At 48.4% G+C, this 15939-nt stretch overlaps 1 protein-coding gene across 1 annotated transcript; it reads right to left on the minus strand.

The window, feature by feature from the left end:
- Nucleotides 1-562: 562 nt before the first annotated feature.
- Nucleotides 563-15504, minus strand: GMNC (geminin coiled-coil domain containing). Its single transcript, XM_061634540.1, has 5 exons — nt 15420-15504; nt 14395-14590; nt 7822-7907; nt 2925-3041; nt 563-1334 (listed from the first exon to the last, which is right to left on the minus strand). Exons 1-5 carry the CDS (start codon nt 15420-15422, stop codon nt 684-686), a joined length of 1053 nt encoding a protein of 350 aa, XP_061490524.1. The 5' UTR covers nt 15423-15504; the 3' UTR covers nt 563-683.
- Nucleotides 15505-15939: the final 435 nt, after the last annotated feature.

A 15939-nucleotide genomic window follows, 5' to 3' on the forward strand; every position in this document is an offset into this window, starting at 1 on the left:
TCTGGAATGAGCATTACGATAGCAGCGGCCATGCCAAAAGGCAGGCAAGCAGGCAGGCATCCGTACAGGCAGTTCTTATGGGACTTGCAGCTGGCAAAGTTCATCTGAGCCATGGATCTCCAGGGCTAAGCCTCAGAACCAGTTTAGGAGGCTAGGGCTCAGCAGGTGCATCTGAGCATGTGCAAAACGGATTGTCATCTCATCACCCACTGGGTAAACTACAGGGCTTCTGGGTCAGAAGAGGCCTCCTTTCCTTTGATAGTCATGACCTTCCAGGAGCAAACTGAGCTCTCAAGCTCTTTTCAGGGCCCACAGGCAGGAGACTGGGGCCAACAGAAAGGTTTCGGAATCACCGGCATGAACGGTGTCATTCTGCTCACTTGCACCAGTCACCTGGAGCATCACCTTTCACCGTCGACATGGTTTCTGCTCAGCACACATTGTATCACTCCCTCTATTGATCAGAAGTGATCTGGCAAGCGGGCAGGTGGCTACAATTTGCAACAGGGCAGTGAACAAGATTTCCATGACTAGCAAGAACAACAGCAATGATCCTTCCATTCCCAAAGAAATGCAAAGGTGTCCTTTTACTGTTCTTAGCCACCCTTAATTGTCTGTCTGTAAACACGTCATTTTTGCTGGCAGTGCTGAGGTGGATTTCGGGTGGGTGAGGAGGAGTTCCTTCACTCAGGCTGCTTGGGTACCCAAGTCAACTTCCATCCGCCGTCCTCATCTCTGCGCACGAAAGCCTGTCCCTGGCGGAAGGTGTGCGTTTTCACATTGCAGTGGGGGCTTAAGGAGGTGGTGAAGGCCAGCTCCATTTGGGTGGAGGAGACGTCGTCAGAGCGGCAGGGCAGCCCACAAGGCGGCAAGGGGGGGTTGTTCTGTGGCAGCAAAGGATGGCAAGGCAAGATTGGAAGCGGCAGCTGGTAAAGCAAAGGCTCTGTCCTTGCACCGTCTCTCCTGTCCGTGGGCAGCAACGTGGCACATCTGTAAACAGCTGGCTGGCTGCCATTGGCACCAAGGTCTGTTGCTCCAGGCGGGCCCCCAAGGAAAGAGCCCGGAGCAAACTCTGAAGGCGAGGCACTGTAGTTAGCTGAAGCAGGCGACTCATCAATTGTGTTGAGGTCTTTGAGCCCAAGTGTGCGTAGGACCCAGGTGTCCACATGGGGATCAGGCGGCTCCTCGCAGGCAGAGAAATCACCAAGGAGGCTCCGCCTGGCCTTCTGCGGATGAGGCACCTCACGAGGAGCAGGGAGGCCTTCTGCTTTCAGACGGCGCTTGCTACCTTTGAAAGGGCCACGAGTGTTCTGGCCATTCTTCCACAGCAGCTTCTGTTCAAGAGGGCAAGGAAGAGAAACAGAACAGCCAGTGAGCACGTTTGGGATTATTTGTAGTTTGAAACACGTAAGTGGCTAGGACAGAAAGTTCTGCCCACAAATACACAGTTGAGGAAAGGCTGTAGGTCAGTGGCAAAGCATCTGCTGTGCATGTAGTAGGTCCCAGGTTCCATCCCTGGCAGCATCTCCAAGGACAGCTGGTAAAGATTCCATCTGAAATCCTGGAGAGCCGCTGCCAGTCAGAGCAGCCAATACTGAGCTAGACGGACCAATGGTCTGACTCATTAGGAGGCAGGCTCCCAGGCTCCTAAGGCACCCTAAGATCTGTGAGCCAACTCTGCCCTTCTGAGCTGGCCACTGCCCAGATGTGGGACTAATGATAAAAAGCGGGGTGCAATTTAGGGAACAATGCAGGGGACACAGGCAGCCATTTAGCCCTCAGGACTCTCCCCTTCCCATTGCACACTCCCTCACTGGCCCTGATCCATCCCCTCTATGAGTGCGTCTACCCTGCTGGAACATGCTCTTCAACTGTGAGAATGCCTCTGACTTGAGTGGATGGAGAGACACATGCGTAGAAATCTCTGAATGGAGCATGGCTTGAATGGAGCCTATCGCACAAAGGCAAGAGTCACATCTGTTGCTCTGCCCACTTTTTGCCTTTGGCTATGCCCTCAGAAGCTTGTCCATAATGGAATAGGGCCCTCAGGATAGAAAAAGTTACCCGCCTGTGATCTTGTTTCCACTTCCCATGGTGCTGCCTTAAGCAAGCTGTAAGAGTTCAGTCCTAAGTATACTTGCTTAGGATCAGTAAATCACATTGAACTCAATGTGACTTACTTTTAAACAAACAAGCATAAGATCAATTGGATTGTCAATGTTAAACCTTCCAAACAGATTGTTTTATTTATTGCAGGTGTATTCTGCAATATGGGCTTGATGCAATAACAGTGCATTAGTGGTGGAATATTATTATTATTATTATTATTATTATTATTATTATTATTATTATTATTTTCCCACCCTCTTGAAGGAGCCCAGGGTGGCAAATCTGAACAAAACCATTTAACAAGAAAAGAAAAATATGCTAAAAACAGTTTACAACATTTCAAAACAATTACAATTAAAAGCATCCTAAAACACAGTTAAAAACTTCCTTAATCAGTCACCTTTGGGTCGCTAGGAACAGTCCTTTTCAGCCATCATTCTGGAGGGGACTCTATTCTGCTTTATTAGGTGTTCTGCAATGCTTCCCCAATGCGGCTGCATTATTACTGTCCAGAGGGGTTATAGTGCAATAAAAGCAGGACAAAAATAAACCAGAACATTTGCAATATAAAAAGTTACAGGATTTCAGCAGGAAGTTAGGGGAGATGCACTGATTGGAAATGACGTAGTGTTACTGCTCCAAAACATTTGCAGGCACCAACAGTCTTGAAAGCAGGGTTGTGTCTGACTGCCCTGATAGAGTTGTGAGCACAAATCATCAGGAATGTGCCATAAACAGGATGCCTGCAGGGGGCTCCTCTTGATATACCAGGTGGATATGTGCAGCAGGTCGTGAGCACTCTCTGCCCTGGTTACCTTAGTTTTCTCCTCTAACTGCTTGACCAGAGCAGAATTCAGGAACTGCCTGAGGTGGTGGTTCTCCTCTTGCAGCCTGGCCAGCTCTTCCTCCTTCTGCAATAGGGTGTCTTGAAGCTGCACAACATGGACAGGACACAGCAAGGATGAAGAGGAAGAGAGAGTCACTCTGTAACCCAAATCGCTAGCACCGGCTGAGGATTTGCCTGTGTGCCTTTGGAACCTGATACTCAGGAACCTCACCTCTAGGAGAGCCAAGGAGATTGGGACAATGACTGTTCCAGTCTCACTTCTGACTTTTTCTATTCTCTTGCAGGGTATTTGAGGAAATTCATTTGAAAAATGTAACCACAAAAGGACAAAAATGTGTTCAGGAGAAGGAAGAAAGTCAACAGCTAACAATGTGCAGAGATTAAATACACAAAGATTAGCTCAATCACAATGCAGGGTTACCAGTTCAGCTCCTTCTCTGTTTTCAGAGGGTATTTCAAACAAGTTCCCTCTGGGTTCAGGGAAGCAAGAAACTCCCCCTCCCCTCAAAACTCCCCCGCAAAACTTATTCCACCTGCATCTTGCATCCTGGGGATTTCTCCAGTCATAGAAGCCATCTAGTCCTTGCCACATTTTCTGATTTATGTCCTGACATGATGAATTTTTCCATATCATAATGAATTAGGGATGCTGTTGGAACTGTTCTTTGTTTTTCTAAAAGCATCTCGAAGTTGAAATTTAAATCAGAAATGTGGGGGGAAAGGGTTCAGAGTTTGAGAAGTGGAAAGACAAAAGGTTTTCTGCAGCAATTCATTGTTGCTTTTCTAGGCATCCATCATTTCAGGATTTTAAAATCCCATGGGGTTGCTGCAGGCATCCCCAAACTAGTGCCCTACAGATATTCTTGGACTTCAACTCCCATCATCTCTGACCACTGGGCCACGATGGAACTTTGGGAGCCCCACAATATTTGAAGGGCATCAGGCTGGGGAAGGTTAGAAATGCCAAAAATTAAGTGGTATAAGCATGGTTTAAATAAATAAATGTTGGATTACTGCAACTTAATCCCTTTCACAGACACATTCCACAGCCCACAAAGTCACAGTCCGAAAATACAGTCAGGAGTGTCAGCACAAATCAATCATTATTTCACCTACTTAAAACCTACTAGGTTTAACTTAATTAGAGACACAAACTCAGTTCAGCACCACCAGCAAGAATGGGAATGGCTGGCTCAAAGATGGCGATGCTTTGGCTGAGAAGATGGGGAAAGAGATTCGGAATCAGCTCATGTGAATGAGCCACAACAGCTGGTCATTCTGGCCATGCCAAGCTTCTGTTAAAGCAGGGGACCTACAGATGTTGCTGGACTCCCCACTCCCACTAACCCTGATCATTGGCCAGGCTGCCTGTCCCCCAACCCTGATCTAAGTAGTATGCCCACATCCTGGAAGGATGTGCCTATTTAGAAGAGGCATTCCTTCATTACACAGTGGGGGAATGCCTCGCCTCAGAGGGCCCTCCAGATGTTGCTGGACTCTCAACTCCCATCAGGGCCAGCCAGCCTGGCCAATGGTCAGGGATGATTTATTTATTAATTATTTGATTTATATCCCACCCCCTCTCCCAGCAGGAGCCCAGGGAGGCAAACAAAAGCACTAAAAACACCTTAAAACATCATAAAAACAGACTTTAAAATACATTAAAACAAAATAATTTTAAAAACATTTTTTAAAAAAGCTTTGAAGACATCTATTTTTAAAAAAGAAGGTTTAAAAACATATTAAAAAGCAATTCCAACAGAGACACAGACTGGGATAAAGTCTCAACTTAAAAGGCTTGTTGAAAGAGGAAGGTCTTCAATAGGCGCAGAAAACATAACAGAAATGGCGCCTGTCTAACATTTAAGGGGAGGGAGTTCCACAGGGTAGGTGCCACCACACTAAAGGTCCATTTCCTATGTTGTGCAGAACGGACCTCCTGAGAAGATGGTATCTGCAGGAGGCCCTCACCTGCACAGCACAGTGATCGACTGGGTATATAAGGGATAAGACGGTCTTTCAGGTATCCTGGTCCCAAGCTGTACAGGGCTTTGTACACCAAGACTAGAACCTTGAACTTGGCCCGGTAGCAAATGGACAGCCAATGCAGTTCTTTTAGCAGCAGGATGAACATGTTGGCGATACCCTGCCCCAGTAAACAGTCTCGCCGCTGCATTTTGCACCAGCTGCAACTTCCGGGCCAATCTCAAGGGCAGCCCCACATAGAGTGCATTACAGTAATCTAGCCTGGAGGTGGACTTCCGGGAAGGGTGACTTCGCTTGTGCCTGCTTTTGAGACGGGCTCCCGCCTCAAAAGAAGCTTATTCAGATATAAATCAGTCAGAACATTTTTTTTTTTGACTGATGAAATTTCTCCCGGGCAGGGAGAAACGTAGAGATTAACCTCAAAAGCCTGTTTTTGTTGGGAGGACTGGATTTCATTAATTTATGAGAAAAGGTCCAGCCAGCAATGCCGGACGGACTTCCGAACAAGCTCTAACTGATTAATGCGATACGTTTATCTTTTCTTCAAAGAGAAAACAGACTAACAGGCAAGCACCCTTCTTTCTATTATTTTTTTTACTTGGTTTAAATTGTTGCAGCAAAAAGAGATTTGTCAAATGAATCAGCTTTAAAGAACTTCTGGGTGAGCTATAACTCTTCTCTGTTATTCACGAAATTAACAGCTTATCTCTGTTTCTATTGCAAAAAGCTGTCCTGGAAGTGCATTCTAAAGATATAAACAGAAGAGGGATTTCTATTCCGAGGAACATTATATTGTCTGGGACTATTCTCTTTTTGGTCTATTTTATTTTGACGAATCTGCTTCTTCACGACGCCACTAACTGTTTTGATGCTGGAAACTAAATTTGTTTTGTATTCTTGAACATAGAGAGATAAGGCAGGCTGCTCTGTTTATACTGTGATGTCATCAAGCCTGGAATATTAACCCAATTGTTGCTGAAATAAGAAGTGGTTCTTCTTTATTTTTGTTTTGTTTTGTTTTCGTGGTTTTAAAAATGGCAATCAAGAAAGAGGCTGAGAATCTGGAAGTAATTATGTTTCAGAAAATAATGGATGAGATTGAGATAACAAAACAAACCCTGCGACAGGGCAGTAAGGAGCTGAAAATTGAACTGAGCAAAATGACGCAGGAGCTTAAAGAAATAGGGGATCCTGTGAGAGAGGAGAATGAGATCAGAGATGAGAAAAGAAAAAATAAAGGGAAGATACAAGCCCTGGAGATTGGAACAAATGTGGAATTGGAAAAAGATCTGGAGTTTATGGATATTAGAAATAAAATCTACTGTTTGGAATTTAACGTTATCTCTGAAGAAATTAATGAAGATATTAGAGATAAAGTTATCAATGGCTTGGATAATCTTCTGGACTGGAATGACGTGATGGAGCTTGATATAGAGAAAATCTATGGAATTAACTGCAGCCATGTGACAATGGAAAAACTCTCAAGAGATGAGCCAGTGCATTTTGTAAAAAAGAAGAACACAGATATGACTTTACAACAATATTTCAGCAACTTATTCAGAATGGATGGCAAGAAAATATTTGGGATAGAGGAAATTCCCATCAGACTCTTATTATATGACTATGGCTATGACAGCAAGATTATTATGGAATACTGATAATGGAAGATTGGACACTGAAATTACTGGACTTAACAGGTCTATTGAAGATGGAAGATGGAATTAATAGGGATAATGGAATAATGGCTATTGAAATTATTGGACCTAACAGATTTTGATGAGATGGATTAATCGATATGTTTATTTGGACTATGGTTATGACAATAAGATTATTATTATTATTAACGAGATGGATTAATCGACATGTTTATTTGGAGAAAAATTGATAGATATATTTCTTAAAGAATTGAAACCTCTCTTTGACTTTTTGTGGAAAGAATAAAGTAATGTTTATGAGATTTGATGATTAATTAAGATAACTACTGGAGGAAAGTGATTTTATAATATAATTTAAGAGACAGGATTGTTATATATTGTAGACCTATAACTGATTTGATCTGCGACAAATGGGAAGTCAACATTTTATTTTTTTGTTTAATCATTTTTGTTTTGTTTTGTTTTTTGTCTTTGAATGTTTTATGATTTTGTTTTGTATGTTTTATGAAAATTTGAATAAAAATTATTGTAAAAAAAAAGTAATCTAGCCTGGAGGTTACTAGTGTGAGGACAACAGTGGTCAGGCTATCCCAGTCCAGAAACGGCCACAGCGGTTGGAGTCCAGCCACTTCCAAAGGGGGGGCACAGATTTCTCAACCCCGTGTAAGAAGTTATATGGCTGTGAGCCCACTAGTGGCCTACAGCAAAGCATTTCCATTGGCCACAACTGGAAGCGGAGCAGGTTGATCTGCCGATCAGTTGCAAAATCTCTTTGAAGCAATTTTTTTTGAAAAATGCACTCAAGTGTATCCCATCATATTTTACAGTAAAAAGGGGTGGGGTGTGAGTGCCCTCATGTCATGTGCCCCCGTTTTCAGAAAAGAGGGGTGGAGATGCACTGGAACTGGCAGAACAGTGAATGTGTTTCTGCCCTATGTCTCTTCCTTGTTTCAGCACAGATGATCTCCACTTGCACAGCCCCAAGTTCTAGCTGAAGAAACAATGGAGTCTGAAATAAGTAGCCGCTTTTTGGGCTTCAGGCCTCCAATGCTATTTAATTTGGTGGGTTAATACGCAAGATCATTGCTGCAAAACTGGCTGACACAACTGAAACTGATATCCTTATGCACCCTTTGGATTCCGACACAAAAATTAACTTCCCTGGTTTTCAGTGTCAAAAATCCAGCCAAATTTCATACTTCCCTTTTGTCTCACAGCTGTTACCTGCTTGTTCCTGTAGAGCTGTGTGGAGAGCTGGTCTCCAGACCCTGCATCATCTTGAGGGCTAACATCCAAGTTATAGAACTCATCTGCACCAACAGAGACATCAAAGAGATCAGAGAGGCAGGATTCAAGACTACACAAAGCGAGGATAAACAGGGCCTTCCTACATTTTGAGTTCCCCTCAAGGAAAAGAAAACACAACACAACAACACACACACACACATCCTTGTTTTCCCTCCATTTCATCTGAAGGAATGTGTGTCTGCAGATGCTTGGGTGCATCTAATGGCCAAACTTAGGAAGGCCAAGCAAAAGTCTGAAGTTTCAGACCTTCAGCTTGAAATGAGGAGGGTACGGGGTTAAAAGGAGGGATTCAGTCTTGTGCAGCCAACTTGCTCCCCCCCCCATATGCGAGGCTTCCTGTGATTAGGAAAGTGACGCGAAAATGCCCTGGGAAGTGTGAGGTAACGATTGTGTCATGCAATGTAATATAAGCTCCCCACAAACAAATCAGGATGAATGCTTAATAAACAGGTTGTCTGGAGGTGACCTAAATTGGGGGTGATTTCAGGGGACTTATTGGGTGGCAGGTGGTGAAAGTCTGTTTGGGAGTGCACCCATCTCTTCAGTGGCAATGGTGGTGGAGCTCCTCTCAATGGAGGTCTTCTGTCTCCCCCACCCCCCCATCCTTGAATGCCCTGAGGTAATTTCACCGACTATCCCTGGATTGGCAAGGAATTTTTAGGAAACATAAGAACTTAAGAGGCTGGCTCCCGAATCAGGCCAAAGGGGGCCCATACAGTCCTGCATTCTGTTCTCACAGTGGCCAGCCAGATGCCTCTGGGATGCCTACAAAGAGGGCCTGAGTGCAATCCAGCACCTGTGGTTCCTGGAAACTGGTCTTCTGATGCACATTGCCTCCCACAGTGGAGGCAGAACATAGTCATAGTGGCTAGCTGCCACTGATAGCCTTATCTTCCATGAAAACCCAATCTTAAGTGTGATGACAGCAATGAAGTTTAATATTAAACAGCTAACGGATGGTTCGGCACTGCCTGCCTCAGCTGTCCTTGCCAACAATCTGTCTCAGCTGCAGTAGGGCAGTGGCCAAGAAGTGCAGGCTCCCATAATATTAGTCACAGCCATGCCCCTCCCCCTTCTTTTGCTGCTGAATTGAGACTTAGATCATTTTAAATGCCTATTCCCACAACAACAGATGTCCCTAGGAGCCAATGAGCATGAAATGGGAGAGTGTTAGCTACTGAGAAGAGTCTTCTCAGTGGCTAACTCACCTCCTTTCATTCTGATTGGCTCCAGTCAGCAGGAAAGGACAAAGAAGCATGTTAGAAGACTCTTCTCAGTGGCTAACACACTCCCTTTCATGCTAGGTTGCTGAAGACAATGGGATCCTGCTGTGACCCTGCTCCCAAAAACGTAAGGGGTCTAAGACCCCCTGAGACCCTGGCCAACTATGGCATAAGTGTCCTTATCGACATTTAAAATATGACACCTGCGAAGCTGCTGCCCCCTTCAGGAAAGGTTCCCTGTGAAGAGTTTGACTGACATTAAGTGGGAGCCAAACTACCCTAGAAGGCCTTGAGATTGAAAGGGAATCTTCTGAACTTCAGTCCACTGCTGCCGCCACATGGACCATCCCAAGAGAGACCTTTCCTCCCCTCGCCTCTTTAAAAACATGTTTCCTTCCCTAAATAATACTTGATCACTAAGCGCTCGGCTGCAGTTTGCCAAACATTCCCATTCTGAGCAGTTCTTGGCACCTCAGGATAAAAGGAATTGGAGAGGCCTGGAGTACCTTTCAGGGCCCACTTAGCCCACAAAGGCAAAGCAGGTCCCCTCCTGCTCCCCTTAGGGGGCTGGTTCCCACAAGCCCTTCACCCGAGTTAGAAAACCTTGTGAACTGGCTGCGGCCACAGCATTTGTTCCCAGGAGCAGAAGGGTTAATTGGCAAGGGGTGTGAGGCGGGGAGAGAGGAACAAGTGCCTCTTGTGGGTGATGGAGAGCCCAATGAGTCCTCTCTGGTACGTCATTTGTAAAAGAAGAGGGGCCTGGGATCTGGGGGGCGGCTGGGGCATTGTGGTCTCTTGCAAGGAAACTGGTTTACGCATGAGAATCATGAGTGGCTGTGGGGATGATGTTGATAAACCTACAGTAAGCACTGTGCGTAAAATAAGATAAGTGACATGATGGCTTGAGAAGCCCCAGGCTTACCATCAAAGAAGGAAACCACCCCAAGAAGGAAAAGAGAGTCTAGGACTAGGTAAAAGACAGAAGAAAGAGATCCAAGACCCTAAGAACAGCCCGGCTGGATCAGGCCAACGGCCCACCTAGCCCAGCATCCTGTTCTCACAGCGGCCAACCAGTTACCTACGGGAAGCCCACAAGCAGGACCGGAGTGCAAGAGCACTCTCCCCTCCTGTGGTTTCCAGCAACGTGCATTCAGAAGAATACTGCCTCCTACTGTGGAAGGAGAACATAGCCACGATGGCTAGTAGCCTTTTCCTCCAAGAATTTGTCTAATCCTCTTTTAAAGCCATCCAAGCTGGCGGCCGTCACTGCCTCTCGTCGGAGCGAATTCCACGGTTTAACTATGTGCTGCGTGAAGCAGTCCTTTCTTTTGCCTGTCCTGAATCTTCCAACATTCTGCTTCACTGGGTGTCCTTACTGGGTTGTAGTAATACGAGAGAGAGGTAAAATGTCTCCCACTTTCTCCACACTGCCTAATTTTATATCTTCTGTGTCGGAGAATGTCTAAATGTAGAAGTGGGCATTGAGGAGGGGCTGGCCCTAGCATGAGGCAGAGTAGGCCAGTTGCCTCAGGCAGCAGGTGTTGAGGGGCAGGGAATGGAGAGACCTGTGTGTGGTGGCATGGGGCTCCCTCAAGTCGCCTGCCACCCTCAAGAGGAGGTGGAGCATGCTGCCCTATTGCCAAGGTTCAAGTAAGGCTCAACTGCCCATCTGGTATGCTTTTATGCAAGGAGCAGGATGTGTCTGTGTAGAGGCATCCTCTTCTCCTGCGATTCAGGAAGCATTTGGGCTGGCAATAAAATGTTCCATCAGGATGGAACATTAAGAGATCGCAATTAGTGCTCAGTGAAAGGAAAGCGTGATTTGGAATTTATGGAGGATGGGGCTCCCAAGTTGGGGGGCGGGGAGGGGAGAGGGGGGGAGGGAGGGAGGGAAGGGCCATAGCTTGCAGGAAAGTCAATGTGGGCTTGACCAGCGTTGGCCATTGGGACTGGTAGAATGGAAGCCAGTGTGACCTACAGAAGGTGCAGCCAGCTAGGCCACCCCCGGAAATGGTGAAAAGGAAGATGGCCGGCAGGTGGGGGCTGCCCAAAGGCAGATTGTGCTTAGTAGGACAATGCCTCATGCTCCATAATGGGCCATCCTCCCCTGCACTTGACACATTGCTACAGCGATTGTTCTGTCTTTGCTGGGAAGGGGAATGGAAGTGTCCTCCTGTTCTGGTCAAGCCAGAACCTGGAGCCTTTTCCAGACCACAATGGCACAATCAGAGCAGAGCATTTCAAACTCTGGAGGAGGAGGAGGAGGAGGAGAGGCAAAGAGACAGTGCTGTGATGTCAAGAGAAAGATGCATTATTGTTGTGAGCAACATAATCCTGAAGAGTTCTGCCACCTGCTCTTACAGCTGGTGCCCCTTCATCTTCATCTCAGCTGGGACCTCTGCATCATGGGATTTCTGAACATATCCAGAAGGCGTTTAGTATGTCCTTGATTAGCCATACCTTGGATGCAACTTCCAGGCAGGAATCAGTTCTGGCACCACTTTGAGATTTTTTAAAAAAATATATAAAGCAGTATAGAAATGATTTAAATAAACAAAATAACTGGGGATGCAATCCTATAGGTATTTATGCTGGGCTGAGGGCAGTTAGGATATGGTGGATCTCTGTCTGATCCAGCTGTGTCTGAGCTCAGCTGAGCTACGCCGGCATAAGTCCATCATCCTAGCTCAGCCAGAGCCCAGCAGGCAAAACCCCATCCCTCCCGGCTCAGCCATGGCTCAGCCAAGACCGGTGAATGGTCAAGCTGAAGTAAGTAAAAAAAGGGTGGTCCTGTTGCTGTGGTGGGGACAGGGCTGAGGCGATGGGAAGTTACTCTGTGTCCTTCATCTGTTCAGCTCGCTCATGTGACTCTAGCCCCTGCTTTTATTTTCTTTCCACTCGGCTCTGCCGGTTGAGCCACCATTCTCCCCTCCCAAAATGGAAATGGACTGCCTTCAAGTCAATCCCGACTTATGGCGACCCTACAAATAAGTAAGCGGTATTCAGAGGGGGTTTCCCATTGCCTCCCTCTGAGGCTAGTCCTCCCCAGCTGCTTGGGCCTGCTCAGCTTGCCACAGCTGCACAAGCCAGCCCCTTCCTGTCTGCAACTGCCAGCTGGGGGGCAACTGCGCTCCTTGGGACAATGCCGCTTGCCCACCGCTGCACAGGTGGCAGGGCACGTAACCCCTGAGCCACTTGCTGTGGGGGTGAACTTTAGCTGGCCCTTGACATCCAGGAGACATGAGCGGGCATTTGAACTCTCAGACTCTGGACTCCCAGCCAGGCTCTCCTCCCCACTGAGCTATACCATGGCTCCTGAATGGCGTTAGGATCTGGCATATTTTAAACTGGCATAACATCAGCCTAGTTTATGTTACGCCAGCTTCCTTGATGTAGGACTGAAGACCACTGATGCTGTGGAGGAACTGGCAGACATTTTGGTGATGGAACTGAAAATCTATGTTGGTTTTCTGGGGTGGGGAAATCCTTGAGCAGATCAAGGCAGAAGATTCCAGCTGGCTTCTGGTCAGGGATTTTTCTGGAAAAATCTGGGGCTATTCACTGGCACATTCTGATCTTTTCCCAGAGTGTCAAGTTCAATCTTCATCAGGGCTGACAAAAAGATGCACTACTTGGCATAATTTATGATCGTCTGAGGGAATTTTGAATCCAGCAAGGCTCTTCCCATGTTACATTTTGGTGATGACATCTAGCAGAGATGGCTTCTTTGTTTTTTTAAGGGTCAGGTAAATTTATAGAAGATCAGTGTGTCAATGGCTGCTAGCCATAATAGCTACTAATTTCAAATTGTGCTTATCTGCAGCATGCACACACACACATGCACGTATGAACGCGTGCGCGCACACACACACGCTTTATTCCGCAACAAAATTGTTAGGCTGGTTACTCAGGACACTTCACTGTCAAATGTATAATGCTCTTTAGTTTAATTGCTGTGCCTTCCCCTGAAGTGACCCCCAGGAGTTGTCATTTGGGGAAACTGCTGAGGAATCTGTTACGCATCCCAAGCTCCCTTCAGAGAACTATAGTTCCCAGGTTTTCCAAGGGAGGTGAAATGACAGTATATTGTAATCAAGTTTCAAAATATGTAAGACAGCTTACAAAATGCAATTAATCTTTTTCACTGAATTTGTGCTAGGTAGGTTGACATCCAAATTACGGACCATTTTTAAAAAAGCCACGTTATATTTGTGTCCCATATGGGAAAAGTTAAAGCCTCTAAAAGTGTGTATGTGTGTGTGTCTAAAATGGACATGTCAAACTTACGTCTTTCTTCTGCCTTCCAGTCTGCGTTAGCTACGTAACTAAAACGAGCAAGATGGGCCCCCATGGACCAGTTCCAGCACCCAGTTGCCTCCAGAAAGCATGAAGGCAGGTGCCCACCTCTGCTGTGTTGTCCCCCAGTGTCAATCACTCAGAGCTAGACTGTCTCTGTTGATGGAGGCTCTATTTAGACCACCATCAGACTAGTAGCTATGGAGGGACCTCTCCGCCTCCTCCTTATGAATGAGTCTCATCTCCCTTTCTAAGCCAGCAGCTCAGGTGATATTTTAATAATTGTTTTTATACTGTATTTTAAACAGTATCTTATATTGTTATATTTTGATGTTGCTTGGTTGTTGTTGTTTGTTGTTTTGATTTTTGATTCTGTTATATTTACTGTATCTATATATCTTGCTTGTCTTATCTTTTATGTACACCGCCCAGAGAGCCTTTTTGGCTTAGGGCGGTATATAAATTAAATAAAATAAATAATAAATAAATAAAATAAATAATAAATTGTGCTCTGTGTGTGAACGCGCATATTTTACTTATTTTTTCCGTCTGTTTTGACTTCTCGGCCTATCAATGTCACAGAGTTATTCTCGTATGAGGACAGAGGAGGGGGACATCCCCCCCTCTTTCTCCCTCCCTCCCACCATTCCTGATTGTGGAACCCTGGGCAGGCCACACTACTGAGGGTCCCTCCCTCTCCCTCCCCCCCCCCCGCAGGGCAGGGGCGTGGCGACAGCAGCAGCGCTCAGGGCATCAGTCGAGGGACGTATTCGCTTGACGGAGGGGGTCCTCTTTCCTGGCTGCAGAGCCCTCCCCCGCCCGACGGAGAGCCCACAAACTAGAGCAGAGGAGGAGGAGGAGGGCTGACGCGGGCCAAGCTCTTCCTCCTCTGGCTCGGCCTGGGCCAGCAGCACCCCTCTCGCCTCCTCGCCCAGCTCGCCTCTCCCGCAGCTCCACGGCTCCCGCTTACCGCCGCTGCTGCCCGGTGCCTCCTCGTCCGCGCCGTCGTCCAGGAGACCAGCCGCGGCCCAGACGGACTCGAGCCACGTCTCCGGGGCAACCCTCGCCGCCGCCGCTGACGTCGAGTGGGCTGCTGCACAGGGGCGGGCGCAGACGGGGCCCCCCGAGAAGGCCGGCGGCGGCTCTTGGCAAGGCGCGACGCTGCTCTGGCAGGAGGAAGGAGAAGGGGCTCAGAGAGAGGAGGGAGATTTTTTGCGGTTGGGCACGTTTGGAGGACCGGAGAACCCCTGCGACAGAAGGGGATCCCTGGGGCTGGGCAGCTCGCTTCTCCTAGGATGGGAGACCACTCGACAGCGGTTGCTTTGGGGGTTCTGCCGCAGGGCTGGTGGGGGAGCAGCTTAAACACGGCTCTACCCCCGACAGCAGGTTCCTCTGCTGGGCCTCTCCTTCCCCCCGCCCCGTCTCCCGCCACCTCGTGGTCCTCACGGCTAGGGTCGGGTGGTTGAGAGCAAGGGCCGCTCCCAGTCGTGTTCAAGACGGTGAGGCCCACCTGGACCTCTTGGCTCCCCTACACGGGGTTGGCGAGCCCTCTTTGCGACTGCAGCACGCGCACACAGAGCCCCCCAAGAGTGCCCTGCACCCACCTCTACACTCGCAGCCAGAGATGGCCCGGCAACAGGCGGGCTGCGGCTTAGACGGGAGGGACTCTGCCAAAGCATTCCTCCCCTCGGAAGCGCCCCGGGCTGCGGGCGGGACCCAGGCGCTGGAGAGATCCCGGCCCCTGGCTGCCTCTGCCCCCTCCCCGCGCGTCCGCCTGAAGAGGCCGGGGCCACGCTCTTCCCTCAGTCCCCGTCGTCTCACAGCGAGCCCTTCTGGCTGGACTTCTGGAGCCAAGCCCGACCAAACTCCCAGGGCAGGGTCCGTCCCGGCCGGCTGGAGCCCCTCTCCGGGCAACCCATCCGAGGAGCGCAGAGACGGCAGCCTCCCCCCAAGCGGGAGTTCCCGGTCCCTCGCCCAGAGGTCTCCCCGACTTACCATCTGGGAGGCTAGGGTCGGGATCTGTCCCCCAGCCCACCCCGCCCCTCCAACTCCGGCGAGCTTTCTCCCACCGGCAGCCCCGCGAAGGGACGGGACGGGACAAGCAGGGCGAGGAAGAGGAGGCGGCGAGTTCTAATCCGATGGCCCGGCCCCAGCGTGACGCCGCCGGAGCTGCCCTGCGCCCAGCCGTCTGATTTGGCGCAAAGCTGTCAAACTGGTGACGTGAAAAAGCGAGGGGGGGAGCAAGCGGGCCCAGATCCTCCTCTCAAGGAGGGGGGACAGAAGGAGCGAGGGGGGAGGCGGAAGAGTTGTGTCGTGCAATCTGCCAAAGCGTGGCTCTCACCAGACCAAGAGGATGAGCCCTCTGCTGGGCTAGCTGGCCTGGCTAGGCTTCAAACGGATGAGCCAACAAACCAGACAAAGGAAAGTCACCCAAGGATCTTGGATCTGCAGCTGCATTTCCTGGGATGGCTGCAGAAAGAGGCAGCTGTGAAAGGGGGGGACCAGCTCTTCTTCT

The sequence above is a fragment of the Rhineura floridana genome, chromosome 7, assembly GCF_030035675.1.
Source record: "Rhineura floridana isolate rRhiFlo1 chromosome 7, rRhiFlo1.hap2, whole genome shotgun sequence".
Lineage (NCBI taxonomy): Eukaryota > Metazoa > Chordata > Lepidosauria > Squamata > Rhineuridae > Rhineura > Rhineura floridana.

Bases quoted from the DNA above. Each gene is read 5' to 3' on its own strand.
- GMNC (XM_061634540.1), bottom strand. The intron at 7,908-14,394 runs GTAAGCGGGAGC...CTGTTGGTGCAG, and splicing joins GGCACCGGGCAGCAGCGGCG to ATGAGTTCTATAACTTGGAT. The intron at 3,042-7,821 runs GTAACAGCTGTG...CATGTTGTGCAG, and splicing joins AGCTCTACAGGAACAAGCAG to CTTCAAGACACCCTATTGCA.